The 20,615-nt window shown below is 51.5% G+C and overlaps 1 protein-coding gene across 2 annotated transcripts in view; it reads right to left on the bottom strand.

Annotated features, from left to right (window-relative positions):
• ADCY5 (adenylate cyclase 5) overlaps window positions 1-20,615 on the bottom strand; it is a 137,584-nt gene that overhangs the window by 39,936 nt on the left and 77,033 nt on the right. For both annotated transcript variants that reach the window (XM_072963972.1, XM_072963969.1), the window contains exons 2-4: window positions 14,962-15,111; window positions 12,196-12,317; window positions 407-518 (exon numbers count right to left, since the gene is read on the bottom strand). In XM_072963972.1, the coding sequence (XP_072820073.1) occupies window positions 407-518; window positions 12,196-12,317; window positions 14,962-15,111 (384 nt within the window). The remainder of the gene's footprint in view (window positions 1-406; window positions 519-12,195; window positions 12,318-14,961; window positions 15,112-20,615) is intronic.

The following is a 20,615-nucleotide window of genomic DNA, read 5'->3' as shown; positions in this document are numbered from 1 at the left end:
ACCAACCTCATCAGGAAAGTGACTCTGTGGCACCAAATTTGCTCCCCTAAATACAAAGTCTACAAATTCGGGGGTCCGGGCAGTGTTACCAGTAAGCCTCATCACCCCCATCCGCTGATGGAGGGCTTGCTGCATTGTGACCAGTGACACTACGGAAGCATCTCTGAGAGTATGACCGGGGCCGACATGGGTGTGAGGACACAAAGCCACAGCCCACAGGGCCCCTGCTCACCAGTTCCCAACAGTGAGCTCAGCCCAGCAGGGCACACGGCAGCAACGTGCTTGTGCCTAGGGGTCAGCAAGTCCTTGATCACAGCACCCTACCTCAGGCAGCCCAGACCAGGCCACCTTTCCGGACCAGGCTCGGGCGCATGGGGGCCCCAGGACCATGGGCAGGGCAACTCACCGCAGCCAGCTTGTCAAAGCGGGCAAAGAGCTCATTGAGGGTCATGACCAGCTCCTGGGCAGTGCACTGGGATGCCAGACTGGTGAAGCCCTCAATGTCCGCAAACAGGATGCTGTGGAGACAGGCAGGGAAGATCCCCATGAGGGAGGAAGGTCAGGGGGACACTGCTGGGACATCTTCCACCTCAGAGGGCTGCCTGAGTGAGTCCTGAGGGCCCCAAACAGCTGCTGGGGAGGGGACAAAGAGAGCTGACACTGGTGGCCTCTCCCAGCTAGCCCAGAGATGCAGGAGGGGACAGCCCTCCTCTCTATCTCCCTGCACCCTCACTCCCACCCAGGAGGAAAGGGGGGTGCCGGCACATGAGGCCTGGGCATGTGCGGCTGTCTGAGGTCATGCAGACGGGGCCCAGCGTCCCCAATCTGAGTCACCTCTCAGATCTGCCTCGTTTGACTCCTGAGCGGCCCCCTCAAGGTAGCTGGGCCCAAGAGGGGGACTTTGGTTCATCTGCTCTGAAGGTGTTTCAGGCCCTCGTGGCAGGGATACAGAGGTCTCACTTTCCGACCCCATACACTGGGGAATCCTACCCCAAGCCCTTCATCCCAAGGGAGTTCTCTGGAAGGGACAGACTAAAGAGGCTGAGGGAGGAGAGAGAGGGAGGCACAACCGGTAAGCATCTCTGGAAACCCCTCACCTTGTCCCTGCCAGCTCCTTCATCCCCGGGCCCCCGTCAGCTGCCCAACTGGTCCCTGCATTGTGGGCTATGATCTTTTATCTGTTCCTGAGATTGAACACGTCTTCCTTTTTTCTCATAACAGACTCCCAGGGGGGAGGCCCTAGGGCTGGAATGTGTAAGGGCCCCTGGAGTTTTTCCTAAAATGGACACCACAATTTAGTGACTCTCCTGTGCTGAGATGCTCCTGGTGGCTGGGCACAGGGCTGGGCTTTGGACCTGCCACCTCACTGAGTCCCCCAGGCAGTCCTGAAGAAGGGCTGGTGTCCCACCCCACAGACGAGGAGGCCAGGCCTCAGGGAGGAGCCACTGACGGCTTGGCGGGGAACGCTTCCCCGCGGCCTGTGCTCCCTCCTCTGATCCACGGGGCTCCTGGGGCTCCAGGCCAATGGTCTCAGTTTAAATTAGAACATAGACCTAAACATATTTAGTGTGTGGGTGTGCATTAAGCATGTCTTTTCATTCTGATACCTGACATTTGGGGCCTTACTGACCTGGGGAGCCTGCCCCTCTAAGGCCAGCCAGTTCCAAGTGATAGTCAACCACTCACTTAGAGTCTGGAGCCCCCTTACCTGCGTCGGGCTCTGACACCTGGATCACTACTCCCCTGCCTGAATCACCCCAGGGACAGGGGCCGTGTAACTCAGGACTGTCCTATGCCACAGAGCCCGCTGACATTATTCAAATGAGCCAACCCCAAGCCTGCGTACCCTCTCTCTCCTGTTCCTTCTGGCAGAAATCACAATATGGGCTCTTACCCACACTTCCCCTCATTCAGGCTCCTGACTGATCCCCACACTTCCCTACGTGCCCCACCCCATGGCGTAATGTGCCCTCTCCTCTCAGAAACTGTGAGTAAAACTGTCTTCAGTAGCAGCTGTCTCCTGGTCTGTTGGCCTCACCATACTTGGATAATGATAATATCTACATTTTGAAACAGTTGGATACTGTTCTAAGCACTTTACATGTATTAATTCATGTAAGCCTCACAACCACCCTACAGAGCTGGAATCCTCTTTTATAGGTAAGAAAACTGAGGCACAGAGAGGTTGAGTCAGCTGCCCAAGGCCATACAGGCAACCTGGCTCCACAGTCCAGGAGATGAGCCAATAAATATTATGCTGTCTGTTGGCCCCACAGTCATCTTAAACCAGTGAAAGCAAAATTCACTGGTCTGGCATTGTCTATGGGGCAGAGGGAGGTGGAGGGTAGGTGTGGCAAGTAAAGGACTCCATCAAGAGAGGACGCACTCGGCAGTTCCACACCAGCTCCCGCGAGGGGAAGTGAAACAGGCTGGGCCACCAAGGAGCGCCTCCCAGGGCTTGGGCCAGGCTGCGTCACCTCCCAGGAAAAGTATGAGAGAGCAGTTCCCATCCCCAAGCCCAGGGCTGTTTCCCGGCATCCTGGCTCCTCCAGCCACTCTGACCCCAGCCCAGATCAGCAAAGACAACCACAAGAGGAAAGCCAAAGAGAGCAGAGAAGTTGGGGGAGCTGATGAGAGAGGAGACCAGTGAAGGGGAAAGAAGTAACACTGAGGGGGAGGTGGGGGAGGAGAGACCGCTGGTCAGCCCATGGGCCTCAGAACTCAGAGGAGCTGCTCCAGAGTGGCAGCCACAGGGCAGGGACTCGGAAGATGAAGGGAGCCAGAGTCTCCATCAAGCTTTGAGGCCTGGTGGCTGGTGCAGCAGACAGGCTCAGCGCCCCACCCAGAGAGGTCTGTGGACACCCATGCTGGGGACAGAGGAGCATGTGAGGGGGAGCGGCCATGCTCCCCCCGCTGACCCCTACTCCTTAAGTAAGTGCACACCCCACCCTAAGCCACCTGTCACCTCCCAGCCTCTCAGTCTCTCAGGCAGCCGCCCCGCCCCACCCAGGAGGAAGGGAAAGGTCTCTCCCAGTCTTTGTAAAAGCACCCTTACATAGCTGCCCTAGAAATTCTTCTTTAACTCTTAGGAAATCAAAGCTAAGGGAAGCTAGGGTCAAGATCGGCTGCTCTAGAGTCAAAGAACTCCTCCAGCAAGAATCAGTATTTCAAATGCAAAGCCGACAGACACCAGGACTCGGGGGCCTCGCTTCACTGAGCTCTGAGCCCTGTACCTGCCAGAGCCACTCAGCGGGGACACCTCTGCCCGCCCTCTATGGCACGGGCGGGCTGCGACCCTGCTCTCCTCCACAGGGGGCCCCACCGGGCCTGGGAGAGCACTTTCCCCCACTGCAGCTCTCAGCCCGCTAGACCAGAGACTCTCAGACCGGGCGTCCTTTAGAATGACCTGGGAGCTTTCCTATGGAGAGGTCCCCGAGCCTCATCCCCAGAGATTCTGACTTAATTGTCCTGGGGTGGGGCTTGGCTATTGATTGTTTTTGTTCTGTTTTGATTTATTTTAATCTTTCCTGGTAATATGCAAGTTTAAATGTCAGCTTCTCAAGGCTTCCACAACCCTATTTAAATTTACAACCCCTCCCATAGGTCCATCTCCCTTCCCTGCTGTCTTTTTCTCCATCACACTTTTCACCATTTAATATATTATTTTTGTTGCTGTTACTGTTGTCATTTATTATTATGCTTCTGTCTGTCTCTCCCCACTAGAATGTAAAGTCTTGGAAGGAGGGATCTGGGACTATCCCTTTCAGGGCTACATCCCAGCCCCCAGCACAGTGTCTGGCACACAGAGCACTTGCTCAATAAAATTTTCAATTGAATGACTGAGTGAATGAGGACAGGTCCCACTGCCCTCGCCCTCCGCTCTATCCACCCACCTCCGCACACACACACCTCGCGCAATATCCAGCACATAGCAGGTGTCTGTATTAGTTTCCTAGGGCTGCTATACCAAGTCACCACAAACTGAGTGGCCTAAAACAACAGAAGTGTATTCTCTCATGGTTCTGGAGGCTAGAAGTCTTAAATCTAGGTGTCAGAGGGCCCTGCTCCCTCTGAGACTCTGGGTAGACTCCTTCCTTGCCTCATCCTAGCTTCTGTGGGTGGCTGCCGATCCTTGGCCTTCCTTGATGGCCACTGCGTCATTCTAATCTCTGCCTCCCTCGTTACACGATGCTCTCCCCATGCGTTTCTGTCTTCACACAGCATTTTCTTCTTCTTACGCAGACACTACTTACATTGGATTAGGAGCCCACCCTCCTGACCTCCTCTTAACTTGATTTCATCTGCAAAGACCCTATTTCCAAATAAGGTCACATTCACAGGTACCAGGGTTTAGGACTTCAGCGTATCCCCTAGGAGGACACAGCTCAGTATATATTTGAACTCAGTGTCTAACATATATTTGTTGAATGGAAGAGACTAGTCTTAGTTTAAAGCAAGGAAGAGTCAGGACCAGTTACTCCAGGAGCTCTTTCTTCTACCCCACCCACTGGACCTCCTGGGGTCCCAAGCATGCCATCTGAGACGCGAGCCTGGGGAGCCTGGCACCCAGCAGACACCCAGCAGTGTTCACAGAGCAAAAGGTGGGATGGTTATGGGGGCCAGGCAGCCTCCGGGTCTGTGCTGGAGACGTGAGAAACAGCGCCCGTGTGGAAGGGGCCTCTGGGCGCCTTAGAAAGCCTGAGCCTCCCTCCAGTCTGCCAGGACCGACTCTTCTGTAGAAGGAGTTCTTTCAACAGCTGCCAAGGAATTACGGATGGGTAGGTGGCTGGCCTTCTTCCTTCAGGTGGTGTGACAGTGACCAGCGGCCAGGGAGGAGGTGGCTCAAAGCAAGGCGTCTAACTTGTGTGGAAGCTTGGACAGGTCCCAGCTCTGAACCCTACAGCGTCTCCCACACATTTATGGGAACTCTGCCACCTCCACATTCCCCCCTCCTCCTGCCAGAGGCGAAGTCACACTCCTCTGCCGCCTCGGGGGAGGATTCTGCTTAGCGACTGTCACTTCTGGAGGCTCCTCTGTGTTACAAGGTTTACCCAACGGCAGGCTGTCTATTCTGCGGGCCAAGGCTTCCTGCTCTGCTCCTCGGTCATGCCCAAGGCCATCTCACAGCAGCACAGGGCCCAGACTTGCAGGAAGGTACTAATTCATTGATTAGTCCCACTTGGGAGCTCATCTTGGCAACGCAATCAGGGCCTCGTGGTGGGCGCACAGAAGCTGGGGAGGCCCGCTCCCGCTATGCGCGCCTCCCTAATTGCCTTCCATCCATCACTCACGGTCCATGCTGCTCCAGAGGCAAGAGCAGGCAGACTCTTCATCCCAGTGACCACGGCAGGCCCTCAGCTCTTGTTGCAGCTTCAGCTCAGACTCACCATGTGCGTTTCTGGTTAAGTGCATATCCTCACTGTTGCTCCCTGTCGCTGCCAACAGGCCCCAGGACTTGACAGAGCTTCTGGATAGCCAGGAGCTGGGTTCGCCTAGGGGGCTGGGTGGGCAACAGCACAAGGACCTGCCCCTCTGAGCTCCTGCATTCCTCGTCTGGCATGGACAGGAAATTTAAGAAATGCCAAGAGGCAAACCATCTGTCTGTCCACGGGGGCCCAGGAGGCACAGGGACCTGGGAAACAGAGGCCCTGGGGGTGGGGAGCCCTGTGGTAGCTGAAGGTCCTGGTGAAGCAGGGCAGGAAGAGCCCCAGAGGCCCCCAGTGTGTAGCCTGGGGAGGCCCAGCCACAGGCCAGGGGTCTCTTTTGGACCGACAGGGCTGTTCCCTCAGCATCCCTCCATTTGCTCCAAGCTGTACAACCTGGAGAGCCATGTGGGTCCACACCCCTTGTACGATAAAGGAGGGGCGGTGGGTCACCCGTGTGCACTAGGAGAGCAGGACAATCAGATGTGGTCCCATCGACACCTGGCTGAGAATGGACACCAAACCACTGGGTCTTTTCCAAGGGGTGGGGGAATGGATTAGAGCAGGGCATCTGCATGGGGAGCAGCCAGAGGGCCTCCTGAGGGCACAGGCAGGGAGGGGCCGAAGGAGAAGGCCACGAAGAGGATGCTGAACACGCTGGGTGTCTGTGCACACCTCTACAGGGAGCATCCGTCCCGGGACGTCCGTTCCCACTCCACTCCCACGGAGACAGGACCCCTTCCTTCGGAAAGGAGAGAGCCCTGTGACTAGCCTGGCACCTGGCAGGACTGGGTCCAGGGGAATCTGGGGTCAAGGTATGACCTGGGATCCCCATGGCCGGCTGCAGGGCCTTCTGCAGACCCCATTCCAACCCCCAGCCCTTCGCTCTTGTTTCTACACACCAAATCCTCCTCCCACCACTGCACGGTGAACCCTCATGGCACCCACAGGCTTTCTGTTTACAGCGACTTGTGAGAATTGGGGAAATGCTCCCTAAAGGAGGAGCGCGGAAGTGAGGGCCCCTGCACCAGGGCCGAGATGTAGTGGTGAGGAGATGGGTGCTTTTTGTTTTCTTCTCGTGCTGCTCCTAGTTTCCAATTTTTCTACAAAGAACATACACCCTTTGTATATACAATAAAAATGTTAATTTTTAAAAGGTCAAAAAAATTGCATTCTTCTTTTAGGCCCCGATTCTAACCCTTCCATCTTCACAATGTGTTCTTTGACTCACCCTGCCCAGAATCAGCCTTCTTAAGTCTGAATCCTTTTTAGAATTAGCATCACGAAGCACAACTGAGTCCAGTTGTTTCAAAGACAGCCTGACATGTTCAACTGGTCAGTGCCCCTGCACCCTGATGGCTCTCCCTTTCTGTTCCCCCCAGGGCCCCCCAGTTGGAGTTCACACAGTTGCTGGATCCATTCCCCACCAGTCCCCATCCTGTGTCCCAGGACAAACTCAGGTCTGTTGTCAAGACCCAACCCCACGCAAGGATGCGAAGAAACTGGAAGCTTTGTGTGCTGCTGATGCAAAGGTAATACTGTGAACCACTATGGAGAACAGTACGGGGCTCCCTAGAAAGTTAGAAATAGAATTATCAAATCACACAGCAATTTCACTTCTAGGTATACACCCCAAAGAACTGAAAGCAGGGACTCAAGGAGATGTTTGTACACCCATCCTCACAGCAGCACTATTCACAATAGCCAAGAGGTGCAAGCAACCCAAGTATCCATGAATGGATGCCCAGGTAAACAAAATGTGGTCTATGCGTACAATGGAATGTGATTGAGCCTTAAAAAGGAAGGAACACCTGACACATTCTATAATATGGATGAACCTTGAAGACATTAAGTGAAATAAGCCAGACACAAAAAGATAAATACTGAATGACTCCACTTATATGAGGTACCTAGAGTAGCCAAATTCATGGAAAGTAGAATGGTGTCTGCCAGGGCTGGCAGGATGGGAGGAATGGGGAGTCAGTGTTTAATGAGTACAGAATTTCAGTTCCCCAAGATGAAAAAAGCCTCTGGAGACAGAAGGTGGTGACGGTTGCACAACAATGTGAATGTACTTAATGCCACTGAACCATACACTTAAAAATTATTAAAATGGTACCTTTTATACTACGTATATTTTACCACAACTAAAATAATTAATTGATTGACTAATTAAAAGACCCAACCCCTGTGGCTCCCCCAACAGGGCCAGCTGGGTGCTCAGCCACTATTCCCACGGCACCCGGCCCAGCGGCCCCTCACTGGGGAGGGCTGGGTACTCCCTAAGGGGCAAGCAGGCTGTCTTCTCTATCTGCTCTGAGTCATGCCTGGCACACATAGTAGCAGCTCAGTAAATGCTTGTGGAATGAATGAGCTGATAATATAGAGAACACTTTCTCTGTAATTGATGTGAGATATGACAAGAATCTTTTCTTAGTGTCAGGTTGGAGACAGGAATGCTGTGTGTTTGTAGACCACTCCTCTCATTGGTCTGCTGGCTGTGGACATGGGGAGGTAGACATTTTTCCTCTCTGCCCACAGGGTGCACCATCCACCCACGGGTATCTGAGCATCGCGGACATTGTAGCACTGTCATTATAATTCAGAACCACGCCACAGCTGAGCCAGACACCAGGGCGACCTGGGGACACAGCCAAGTCCTTGAAGGAGACGGGAGAGGAGATGATAATCTTAAAAGGGGGAGGTTCGGGAGAGGCTGGGGAGAGAAGGGAAGGGGGTGCACGGCAGCCCTCCCCAGATCCTGCTACCCCCCACTGTGTACTACATCCCCAGGTCCGCAGCTTCCCCTTGCTCCAGCCCCCCAGGGCTCCTGGGTCTCTGAGGATGAGGCTCTCCTTCAAGCCAGTGAGCCCAGACCCCCGTGCTCTATCCTGAACCCCTCCCAAGTTCCAAACAGATGGAGCCCTGTGAGGAAGGTATTTCTTCAGCAGAGGTGCAGCGTCCCCTGGAGGAGGTGGCCTTCTCTCCATCCCACAGACAGTGGGGTCTCTGGAGTGATCCTCCCCACCACCCACAACCTGTAAACCTGAGGGCTCCGGTGTCCTGGCCAGTCAGGTATGGGCCGTTCTCACTCAGCCAGGACCCTCTCAGCCTGGCTAGGTTTCCCCTGCTCCCTGAAATCTTTGGACTACAGGGTGACCTGACCTTGACTCTTGCTTGGTAGCCTCCCAGGAGCCTGCTCTGCCTTCACAGGGGGAACAGTCTGCAGCCACCTCCTGGGGCAGACGCTTTACATACTGCACACCCTCTACCCTTCTGCACCCCTGCAAGAAGCCCCAGGGCCCCCTCTTACAGGCTCTGCTCCTCAGTGGCTTTTGTCACAACTGTAACGGACTGCCTGAGTGGTGAGTTGTTTAGCATCATACCCTGCTAGCATGCAAAGTCCAGGTCCCCCGGGTCGCTACCCCTACTCCCCATGTGATACGTTCCCAATTTACTAAGTAATCCTTGTGTGTGTGCCCTCCTGAATACAAGGTGAGCTTCCCACTGACAAAGACGTGTCCCCCTCAGTCCCCACCATGGTTCCTGCCTCTAGCTGAGTGTCTGAGAGCACAGCCGGCAGTTCCCAGTGATGGAGGCAGAGGTTAAACCTTTGCTGAATGGATGGGTGGTGGACATCAGCATTCCCATGTCACAGAAGAGAAAACTGAGGCTCAGACTAGGTAGCCTGCCCAAGTCCCCACAGCTACTAAGTGGCAGAGCAGGGTGTATGAACTAGTCGGCTCAATACAAGCACTTATCTTCCTCCACAATGGTGACCTCTTTGCAAGAGTGCCCACTGGCACGGGGTTCCGGCTGCGTCAGTGCCTTTACTCTGCCTCTCCCGATGTGGTGCCTTCGCTGGGCGGCCCCTCCCTCTAATCCCTGTCTCCCTCCTCCCAAGGCCGAGCACGGAGGTCCCGGCTTAGAGCGGCCTCTGCTGGCATGTCCTGGAGGCCCTTGTCCCAGGTGTGGGGATGGCACGGCCCTCCTCTGACCTTGACGCTGCAGCTGCAGGAGGGGCAGGGGTCTGGGAGGAGGTGAGGGTAGGCAGGGGGGCTCTCAAAGCCCTAGGTCTGAATCTGGCAATGACCCCAGAGCCAAGTGACTTGTTCAACCAGAGAGGCTGAAACATCTCCACCTGTCACCACGTATCAGATAGGAGAGGCATCTGGGGGACCCACAGGGGTCTCAAGGGTTCCTTGGCCTTTGGCCTGCCTCAGCCCACAGGTGGTAACTCAACACCAGAGCATTTGACAGGCCCCCCAGAATCCTGGGGGTTATGTGCTGTGCAGTAATTCTCCTCGTGGCCTCAGGGCCAGGGGAGAATGAGGTCACGGAGCGTGGTGGGTGCCTGTCTGTCACCCTTCCTCACCCAGGCCAAACTTTCCTGCCACCCATTAGCCTCTTCCCTTCCTTAGAGCCAGGCCCAATCTGTCACACGGCAGAGCTGATTTATTTTTCTTGTGGCCTTGCTCTCAGTGGGGTTAGAGAACAGCATGTCATCACCCTCTCTAAATATTACAACTCCACAGAGAGTTGACGAATGTGACTCATCACCCTTCCACTCCAGCTCGAGAATCCCCAGGCCTTTCTTTGTTGATAGAAGTGCGATAATAATCATAATAATAACAGTAACAACAATAAGAGCTGCTCTCAATTAGCGAACACTTGTTTTGTGCCAGATATTGTCCTAAGCACTTTCCTCACATTATTTCATTTACTCTTTACAACCCTGTTAACTAGGTACTCTTCCTATCTTCACGCAGATGAGGATACTGAGGTTCAGAGTGGCTCAATGCCTGTAACTTGCCCTGGTCACACAGCAGAGTCAGGATGACATGCAGGGCTGCCTAACTCCGGGCCCCAGGGCTAGTCACTGGACCACAAGCCAAGCCCCAAAGTGCATTTCTACACTGTGATGTCATCCCTCCACCTACTACTCAACCCCCAACCCAAGCCAAAGGTTCAGCCCCAAACCAGAGACCAGAGCAAACAATGTGTTTCCATCAAAAGCTGCACCCAGCAAGCGGGGCAGCGGCTGATGAAACAGGGAAAGGGGCTCCAGCGGGAGATTTGCATATGATTGCTTGCGCCTGGCCTCTGATGTGAACCAGCCACCCCTAGTTCTGGCAATTTCAGAGCCAGAATTACATCTATCCCCATGCAAATGATGGCATCTTGGCTTTTCCCTTTCATCTCTTTCCTGATTGCTGTCATTGATCCTGAGCACATTCTAGAACCCCCACTGTGGCTGGGGTCTGACTCTGGCCATGCAGATCCTCGGGCCACTCTGTGATGAGGGTACTGCTCTTTTATTGACCCAAAGTCGCAGCCTCTGTGGGAGCAGAGGGATGGAGGGGGTGCCACCCTGGGCTGGGCCACTCACTGGGGAAGAGGCCTGAGACTGACCTCTGCTGGAGGGCTGGGGGCCCAAGAGCCAGCAACAGAAGGCTGGGCATTGAGGCGATGCCCGCCCTGTGGGAGGACAGAGGGGTAAGAGGGCCACGTTCTGGGAAGACACAGAGGTGGCCAGATGTGCTGGAAGTACTGGCCAAGCCAGGCTGAGAACCTGTGCCTTGAGTGCAGGACTGTTTCTGAAGGGCAACTTTCCTGGATTTAACTTTGTGTTCCAATTTATAGTTAAATAAATCCGCTGGAAGCTCTGCTAAGAGCAATCAAGGAAAGACCTTTTGTCCATGCTCTATCTGGAACAGAGCCATGCCAGGGCCAGTGGGGTGGTGAAGACAGGACCACGAGAGAAAATTCCAGAAGGGTGGAGCACAGGGGTATATATGTGTTGGGACCACCTGGCAGGTCCCTCCTTTCCAGCTGAACCTTGGGCCTCTGGGATTTGTTCTGATGAAGAAGGCTGTTTCTCTACACGTCCTAAGGTGGGGATATTATTCCATTTAACGTCTTTATGGAAAATTCAACCCAAACCTCCAAAAGGTTCTCTTTACACCAATCTTAGAGGACTGTGGGTCCTAGGAAAATGCTCCCAGGGAGAAAGTAACCCCTCAAAGGCAAACACAGCAGTTCCTCTTCCGGGCATGTGGGAGGATTATCGGCTTTCCAGGAGCCACGCTGGATGAAGGCCACTGCATCGCCTCGTGTCCCCATGGAATATGCAGAAGCGGATTTTGCACTCTATTAATCTACATCTGCTTGCACGTCCCTGCTGTCAGCACTTCTGTCTAGGGCAGCAGCAAACAGGCAATAAAAAGAGCATGGGCTTTGGAGTGGGCCGACCTGGGAGCACCCTGGCTTTACCATTCCTGACTGAGTGACCTTGGGCAAGGGTCTCAGCCGTCCCCATACAAAGGATGCTGATAAGGGTCCCTACCCTGCAGGGCTGTCAGCCTCCTGATAGGATTAGTAATAAGGTGGTACAGTGCCTGGCACACACTAGCTTAGAAGGTATGGAAACTGCTGTGAAGATTGAGATGATGATGGTGACATTCGGGCCCCACATCTATGCTTTCTGTCTCTCTTGTTAGGCTAGGAGTTTCCCCAACAGCTGGTGGTGTGGCTTTCTTCTTCCTCCTCCTTCCTTCTACATCCTCTCCCTCAGCCTCACCTCCTCCCACCAGTACCAAATCACTTAACAGACCTAAAGGGGTAGGGCTGGGGCACTCCAGACAACACACATTCCAAAGCCACCAGACCACTCTGTTGGGCTGTGTCCTCTTGAAGGGGAGGGAGGGGGGATGTCATCTCCTTTGGGGTTTGGTCTTCCCACCCTGGCCTCACCCCCCAGCCTCAGCCCTACCTCACGTTGTCATGTTTCTGGATGTAAATCTTATGGAACATCATATCCTCCTGCTTGGCGTTGATGTCTGCTTTCATCTCCATGGCAACGTGACGGGGAAGGACAGACAGCAGGAGCCGCTCCTGGGGAGGCAAGCAGATGCTTTCATCACAGCTCCTCCCCTTGCCTGGCAGTCCCCTCTCCTCCCAAGGCTTCACTCCTTCACATCTGTGCCCCCACCCGCAGGGCCCTGGAAAATCTCTCAGGCTCTCCTGAAACTCGTGTGGCCAACACTGCGTGTGTTGGGGGTGGAAGTCATCCCCCAGGGTTCCCTGGCTCCCATCTCCCTGGGACACCTCCTGGTTCTTCAATGCATAAGGGGAAAAGCAGTCCTGGTGAACCTGTATACCAAACACCTTGGGTCAGAGTCCTGGATGTCACCTGAGACCTTGGGCAAATGACTGAACTTCTCTGAGCCTCAGCTTCCTCATCTGTAAATAAGGATGGGGTTGTTGGATGCATTAGATGAGATTCATGCAGTCATCAGATATTCACTGAGCATCTACCTACCATGTTCCAGGCATAGTGCTGGGTGCCCGGAGTTATAACCATGAATGAGACAGGCAAGGTTCCTCCTTCACAGAGTCCCCGTCTCGTGGGGCTACAGGGTACAATAGGGCACTGAGCAGGGGGATCTAACCTAGGCTGAGGAGAAGTGGGTGGTCACAGAAGGCTTTGTGGGGACCAGAGGATGAGGTGTGGAGAAAGGGGATCCATTTCCACATTAGGGAATGGTAGCCCAGGAGGACAGGAAAGCTCACCGACTTTGAGAAACTGAGAAATCAAGATCAGCTGAAGGGGAGATGGGAGAGAAGCAGGGAGAGGGGTCAGGGTTACCCTGTGAAGTGGGGTGGGGTCAGCGTCACCCTGTGAAGTGGGGTAGGGTCACGTCAGCTCATGATGGGGTCGACTTTGCTCCCTTTCTGCATTCTCCTCCGGGGCCTGCCAGCTCCAAGAGGTCCAGATGCCCCCAAAGCAGGTGACCTTCACACCCAATGTCTTACTACCACCATCTGACATCAGGCCCACTCACCCTCCCTGATGTTCACTCCTGGCGGCTCCTCTTCTCAAGTTCCCTGCCTTTGCCCATGACACCCCCAACCGCCTGATCACCAAGGTCAAGACTTTGCCTGTGTAAACTGCTCTTACTTTTCAGAACTTTTCCTCTGCGACTCATTCCTCTCCCTTCAGCACCGTATCCAGCCCTGATCAAGCCCCACTGGTGGGACACAGCACTGGACTTGTCCTTCCTGTCCTCCATCCACCCACTGCCTCCATGAAGTTCTCACCCAACTGGGATTCCAGCCACGCTGTTCAAGCCGGACAGCCTCTCCTCCGCCCTCCTTGCTGCCTGTATGGCCCCATCTCTCCAATACCCTGCCTTTGTCTTGTCACTCCTCTGCTCCAAACCTCCAAAGCTTCCCTGGGTTCCACCAGCCCCATCAAATGTGGATTCTTCTGGACCCACAAGTTCACTCCTTATTTTCCACTGCAACCCAATGCCTTCACTCCATCAGCCCCATCCCGTGCCTGCCCACTCCCTCCAGCCCGGGCCTGGCTGGCATTCTCCTCCGGAAGCACCGTCCCATCATCCCATTCTCTGCCTCCAGCAGCCCTGGGCCTCTTTCAGGTCCTGTCTGGATGACCAGGACAGTCTCTGAATTGGTTTCTCTGTCTCCAAGCTTGCTGCCTTTGACTCACCCTCCACTGCAAGCCAGCCAGTGATCTTCCTAAAAGATACACCTGACCATGTTACTGCCCCATATAAGCCCTTCTATGCCTCCTGCAGCTTCCAGGGTCAGCCACGCCCCCAGTCTGGCCATGGCCTGGCTTCTCCTGCCCCATGCTCCCCTCCTAGTGGTCCCTAAACTGAAATCTGCCCTCTGCTCCAGACAGCATGAACACAGGAAGCTTCCCAAGCTTTTCATAGTGTTTTCTTGTGTTGGCCCACAAGCTCCTCAGCTAGAATCACCATCCTTACATACTGCTGTTGCTACCTTTCCTCAGGCTCACCCCTTCCGAGGAGGAGGGTCCTGGCTCTGGCTGCCAGCATCCACCCCGGGCCTTCCTGTAGAGTCCCCGATGGCTCTGTTTCAATGGTCTGTTACCGGGGTCTCCCTGAGGATGGGAGCTGTGTCTTGTTCAGCTCCACCACTGACAGCCTTATACTCAGGAAACTCTGTGAGCTAGTGAGCTCTCTGTGGGCCGGCCTGGTCTCCCCTGGCATCATTGGATATGGTTATCGAAGGCCATCTCAGTAAACTCTCAGTAAACAGCTATTGGTGCTAAAAATACAAATTAAAGGACAATTTTGAGGAAATATAATTTTGAGGACTGGGAGAAAGTGTGCTACGAATTGTTTAGATTCATGAGAGACCTCCCTTCCCGCTCCCCTGGGGAACACCTTAATCCCAGTGGGGAGGGCTGATGGTCTGACAACCCCAACTCATCAGCTCCTGGGGAGGGGTGGAGGGCCACTTCCTGCCGCTCAGGGCCCAGGTTGCTTGGTTTGCTCGCAAACTACAGGGAGTCACTGAGGAGGCAACAGGCAAGGGCAGGGCTAGAGCCCCTTCTCCAGAGCCTCCCCCAGAGCATTCCCACAGAGCCAGGAACGCTGGGCTCCCTCCAGGGAAAACATTGCACAGCTGGCGGGGAGGAGGCAGTGGGGCTGAGGCAGGATCCCCCCAGCCCCCGGCCAGCTGCGCAGGGCAGGAGGGCCTCACTCACCTGCTGCTGATTCTCCCGCTGTGAATGGAGCCGCGCCTGGATGCACTCCCGGGTCTCCTGGAAGGCCTGTCTCTGGGAGACCTCAGCCGGGTAGTGGGTACAGACACCCACGATGTTGGTGCAGGAGAAAATGAGGACATTGGAGACAAGCTGCAGAGGGAGAGACAAGGACATGGAGCTCAGGCCTGGAGTGAGCACTGGGCACCAGAGCCCCAGCCCTGACCCTTCCGGCTCCAGCGCTCAGAGCTCCTAGGCCCCACTGTAGCAAACACACACCTGGCTGCCAGCAAACAAATGCCAAAGGCATCTACCCAGCCAGCGACTGGGAGTAGCCAAGTGTAACCCGTTGGGCTCGCTGACGTCCTCAAAGCCCAAAGCTTGGCTGGCCTGTGATGGAGTATGGCCCTAAGGATGCTTAGTCACTGGATAATCACACTGGCCGTGCACAAAATACCAGAGGTTAAAAGGCCGGGTGTGCTGGCGATGCTGTGACAGAGCTGTGTGTGTTAGGGGTGGCAGGGGCATTGTAAAGAAGCTTCCTTGACAGTGTAGGATGTCACTATTTGAAAGTATGACATGTTCCACATCAGACAAAAGACTGCTCTTCCACAGAGAGGCCTTAGCTGGTCATTTCTCAGGGATCAGCTCCAACGAAGCAAATACTTGCTGATATCCAGCACTGTGCCAAATCCTCTGGGGACTGAGAGGATAATAAGGTCCCCGCCAGCAGGGACCAGTGTCCACAGCAGGTCTCATCTCCTTCTCTGCACCAGAGCCTCCTGACACCCCCACCACCCAGTGGCGGGCGCCCACCCTTGCTCCCTGCTCCACCCCAATGCTCTCCTCCGTGCTGGCAGAGATGCATGTGTGGAGAAACACCACTGCCCCTCAGGTCACAGAAACGAGGCTGGAATTCTTTTGAAAGCAGTACTTACTGAAAAGCTAAGGGAAAACACAAGCTACGAAAGCGTGTTTAGGCATCACATTCCAGATCCTGGCAAAGGTGCCGTTTGGTCAAAACTTCTCTTGGCAGGTACAGCTCCTGGCATATCTGGGTAAACGGAGCCTGGTCCTGCCTTTGCCTCAGGCCACATAGGACAGAAGCCACGCAAAGGTGCACAGCTTTCTAGGCCTCAGTCACTCCCTCCAAACGCTTAGTTCTTAGTACCAGCTGCAGAAGGGGAGCCCAGGTTGGCCCCTGCCCCTTCAGCTGTGGCTCCTCCAGCCCTTGGGAGCCCTGTGTTGGTCCCTACTCCATTTGTCCATTTGGATCCCAAAGAGCCTGCCTCTGGGACTTCAGCTGCCTGGCGGTGACCAGCAGCAGCTCCCACACTCCTCTTTCAGGGACCTCTTTGTCTCTGGACCTAGAAGTCCTGTCCTTGGCTCTGGGCTGCATTCTACCTGAAGGCTTTCCCCACCCCAGAGGTGGGTCTGACAACCACCCAGGGTCTCAGAACTGGAGGCCATGTGGGATCCATGCTGGATGTGGTGCCATCTTTCCCTGGAGATATCCTATACCATCTGTCCCAGCCCATGAACAGAAAGAGACTTTCTTTCCTATCTCAGTCATGCTGTCTCCTCGACTGCATAATACATTCTGGCTTCCCAGCTGAAGGACACTGTGAGCTCCCCTCAAGCACCTCCTGGATACCTCCCGGATGCCTGTTTAAGGAGCCTTCAGGGAAGGGGCAAACTCAGATTACCAGCTCCCCCAACCCTACTGCTGACTCACAACACCCCATCCCAAACCCACCCAACCCAGAAACCTACCATTGCCACTTTATGCAAACATACCGCAGAGAAAAACCCAACCTAATGATCATAGGCAAAGAAGACACCTGCTCTACCAAAGCTTATAGTCTGATTGAGGAGATAAGTGGTCAAGACTGACAGAGAACCAACAAGAGGAAGCAGAAACTGACTCCTACCAAGCAAGAGGGACAAGAGGGGAAGATGGAGTGATGAGAGGAGGCCCCTGGGTAGACCCCAGATGCACTGAGCCCCAGGATTAGGGGCATATTTGGCAAGGCTGGCAGACATGGGTAAGAGCGTCCCTGGAGAGAGTATCCAGGAAGCTCAGGCATGTAAGGTACTCAGGGTCCTTGACTAAATAACCCAGGCTCCCTGATCCTGAGGGGAAGTCTACAGGGAGAAGATGGAGCCAGAAAGACAGACTGGAGCCAGATTGAAGAGGCATCTGAAAGTCAGGCTGAGATGACCTGGCACAATCCTTCTACAAGAGAAGCCACAAACACTGTTAAACCAAAGAATGAGCACAGAGTTTCATCAGGGGCGAGAGCAGTGCAGGTTGTTGAGAGATGGGTCAGGAGGCTTCTGCAGAATCCCAAAGTATCGGGGAGCAAAAACCTATATGAGGCTGGAGGCTGGCAAGGTAGAGCTGACTCAGAAGGAAGATCAGGGAGGAGAAGGTCCAGGAAAAAACAGACCATGGCCTGCAGTATAAACCAGTGCAGTGGCTATGAAGGGAGACTCTGAGGACATGCCTCCTGGAAGTCACTGGAGGACACTGAGAGAGAGCTAAGGAGAGAGAATGAGATGAGGAGGTGGAGGCTGAAGGTGCAGACTACAGAGAATTTTGAATAATTTTCTAGCTAGGGCATATCTTTTGAAAGGAGAGAGGAAGGTGCCAGATGATAAAAACATGAGTGAGACAGGAGAAACTAGAGAGGAGAATATGAGGAGCTGCCTTCAGACAGAATAATGAGTCATGATAATGCAACATGGCCAAGTGGGGTTTATCCTAGAAATGAAAGGTTGGTTCAACATTGAATATCAATGTAATTCACCATATTAACAGATTAAATAGAAAACCATATGGTTATTTCAATAGTTACTGAAAAAGTATTAGGCAAAATTTAACATCTATGCAATTTTTTTTTAAAAACTCAACAAATTAGAATGGAAGGGAAATGCCTCAATCTGGTCAATGACATGCACAAAAACCTATAGCTAACACCATACTTAATAGTGAAAGACTGAATGTTTTCCCCTAACACTAGGAACAAAGCAAGATTGTCCCCTCCCGTTACTTGTATTCAACATTATACTGGAGGTCCTAGACCATGTAATAAGACAAGAAAAAGAAATAAAATGCATATAGATTAGAAAGGAGGAAATAAAACTGTCTGCATTTGCAGATGGTAAGATCACCTATGTAGAAAATCCCAAAGAATCTACAAAACAGCTACCAGAATTAACAAGCAAATTTAGAAATACAAGGACACACGATCACAGGATACAAAGTCAATATACAAAAAGCAACTGTATTTCTATAAGCAAGCAGTGAACAATCAGAAGTGAATTTTTTTAAAGTGCCATTTAAATATCACCAAAATGATGAAATATTTATATATAACTCTATCAAAATATTGCAAACCTATTCACTGAAAACCATAAAACATCGATGAAAGAAATTTTAAAAGACTAAAATAAATGAAGAGACACACCATGTTCAAGTATTGGAAAACTAAAAATTGTTCAGATGTCAATTCTCCCCAAACTGATGTATAAATGCAACACAATCATAATAAAAAACCAAGCATGTTTTTAAAAAAAAAAAATTAACCGAAGCTAAAATTTATATGGAAGGGCAAAGCAACTAGAATAACCAAAATAATTTTGAAGAAGATGAATCAAGTTGTAAGACTCACACTACTCAATTTCAAAACTTACTATAAAAGTACAGTAATTAAGTTAGTGCGATACTGGTCTAAGAATGGAAATATGGATCAATAGAATAGAACTGAGAGTCCAGAAATAGACCCTTACATTTATGATTTGTTGGTTTTTGACAAGAGTACCAAGATAATTCAATGAGAACGGAGAAGAATAGTCTTTTCAGCAAATGATGCTCAGATAAGTTTATATCCACATGCAAAAAAATGACCTCTACCTCATATTATAAACAAAATTAACTCAAAGTAGGTCAGACACCTAAATATAAAAGCTACAGCTATAAAACTCTTAGAAGAAAACATACAAGTAAATCTTCATGACCTAGGATTAGGCAATGATTTGTTAGATACTACACCAAAAGCACAAATGATAACAGGAAAAAGAAAGAAGATATATTGCACTCCATCAAAATTAAAAAGTTTTGGACTTCAAAAGGAACCATCAAGAAAGTGAAAAGACAACCCACAGAATGGGAGAAAGCATCTACAAATCACTTATCACACCTTTATGTTTGACAAATATACAGAGGCAACTAAATGGAGGAAGAATAATCTTTCAACAAACAGTGCCAGAACAACTGGATATCCATATGATTAACTCAAACCTTACAAAATATACCAAAATGTACTCAGAACAGTTTGTAAGACTAAATGTAAAAACTAAAACTATTACACTTTCAGAAGAAAATACAAAACTTTGGATTACGCAGAGATTTCTAATATACAACAGCAAAACATGATTCATAAAAGAAAAGTAATGATAAATTGATAAATTAGGCTTCATCAAAATTAAGAACATTTGCCTCCAAAAGACACTGTTAAGATAATGAAAAGACAAGCCACAGAAAAGGAGAAATTGTTTGTAAATCACATATCTGATAAAAGGACTAGCATCTATTTAATAAAAAGACTTGCATCCAAAATTCATAAAGAGATCTCAAGTCAAAAATAAGAAAACAAAACCCACTTTTTATATGAGTAGAATATTTGAGTAGACAATTTACCAAAGAAAATAAAAGGAAGACAAATAAGCACACAGAAAGATACTCAAAATCACTAGCCATTAGGGAAACGCAAAATTTTTTTTTTAAAAATCAATGAGATACTACTAAACACTATTAGAATGGTTAAAATGAAATTAAATTTTAAAAAAGAAAAGAAGAGAAAAAGGAACTGCTAATACTGGTACTGGTAAGAGTGTGTAGCAACTGGAATTCTGATACCTTGCTAGAAGGAATGAAAAATGGTACAGCCACTTGGAAATTAGCTTAGCATTTCTCATAAAAGTACACACAACACTTGTCATATGACCAGCAACCTTGCTCGCAGGTACCTGCCCAAATCAAAGGAAAAGTTACGTACACACAAAAACCTGTGCAGGAATGTTTATGGAATACCACTCATCTACAAAACAGAACAATCCACTGATAACACCCAACAACATGGACGAGTCACAAACACACTGTGCTGAGTGAAAGAAGTCACACTCAAAAGGCTACAAACTATATGATTCCATTTATATGGCATTCTGGAAAAGACAAAACTGCAGGACGGAAAACAGATCTGTGGTTGCCGGGGGTGGGGAAGAGGTTGGCTAAAAGGGGCAGCAGGAGGAAATCTTCTGGGGTGATGGAACTGTCCATATCTTGCCTGTGTTTGTGGTTATGTGTGTATGTGCCCTTGTCAAATCCACAGTACTGTACACTGGAGAAGGTGAATTCTACTGTATGCAAATTATACTGTAATAAAAAGAGAAGAGGAGTAAGATCCAGGAGGGACGAGCAGAGAGAAGATGAGGAGCCGCCTGGACAGGGAAAAAGAGGTCTTTCCTCAATCTGAGGCCAGAAAGAAGGACCAGTCTCTACTTTGAGACATGTGCCCCGAGGTAATTATCAACTGGCCCTGCTATATCTCCATACTAATCCTCCTGGCCTCTCCTGCTGTAATCTGACTCCTCCT

This window comes from Vicugna pacos, chromosome 1 (assembly GCF_048564905.1).
Source record: "Vicugna pacos chromosome 1, VicPac4, whole genome shotgun sequence".
Taxonomy (NCBI): Eukaryota; Metazoa; Chordata; class Mammalia; order Artiodactyla; family Camelidae; genus Vicugna; species Vicugna pacos.
The sequence above is the reverse complement of the archived record's forward strand: the minus strand, read 5'-3'. Positions and strand labels throughout refer to the sequence as shown.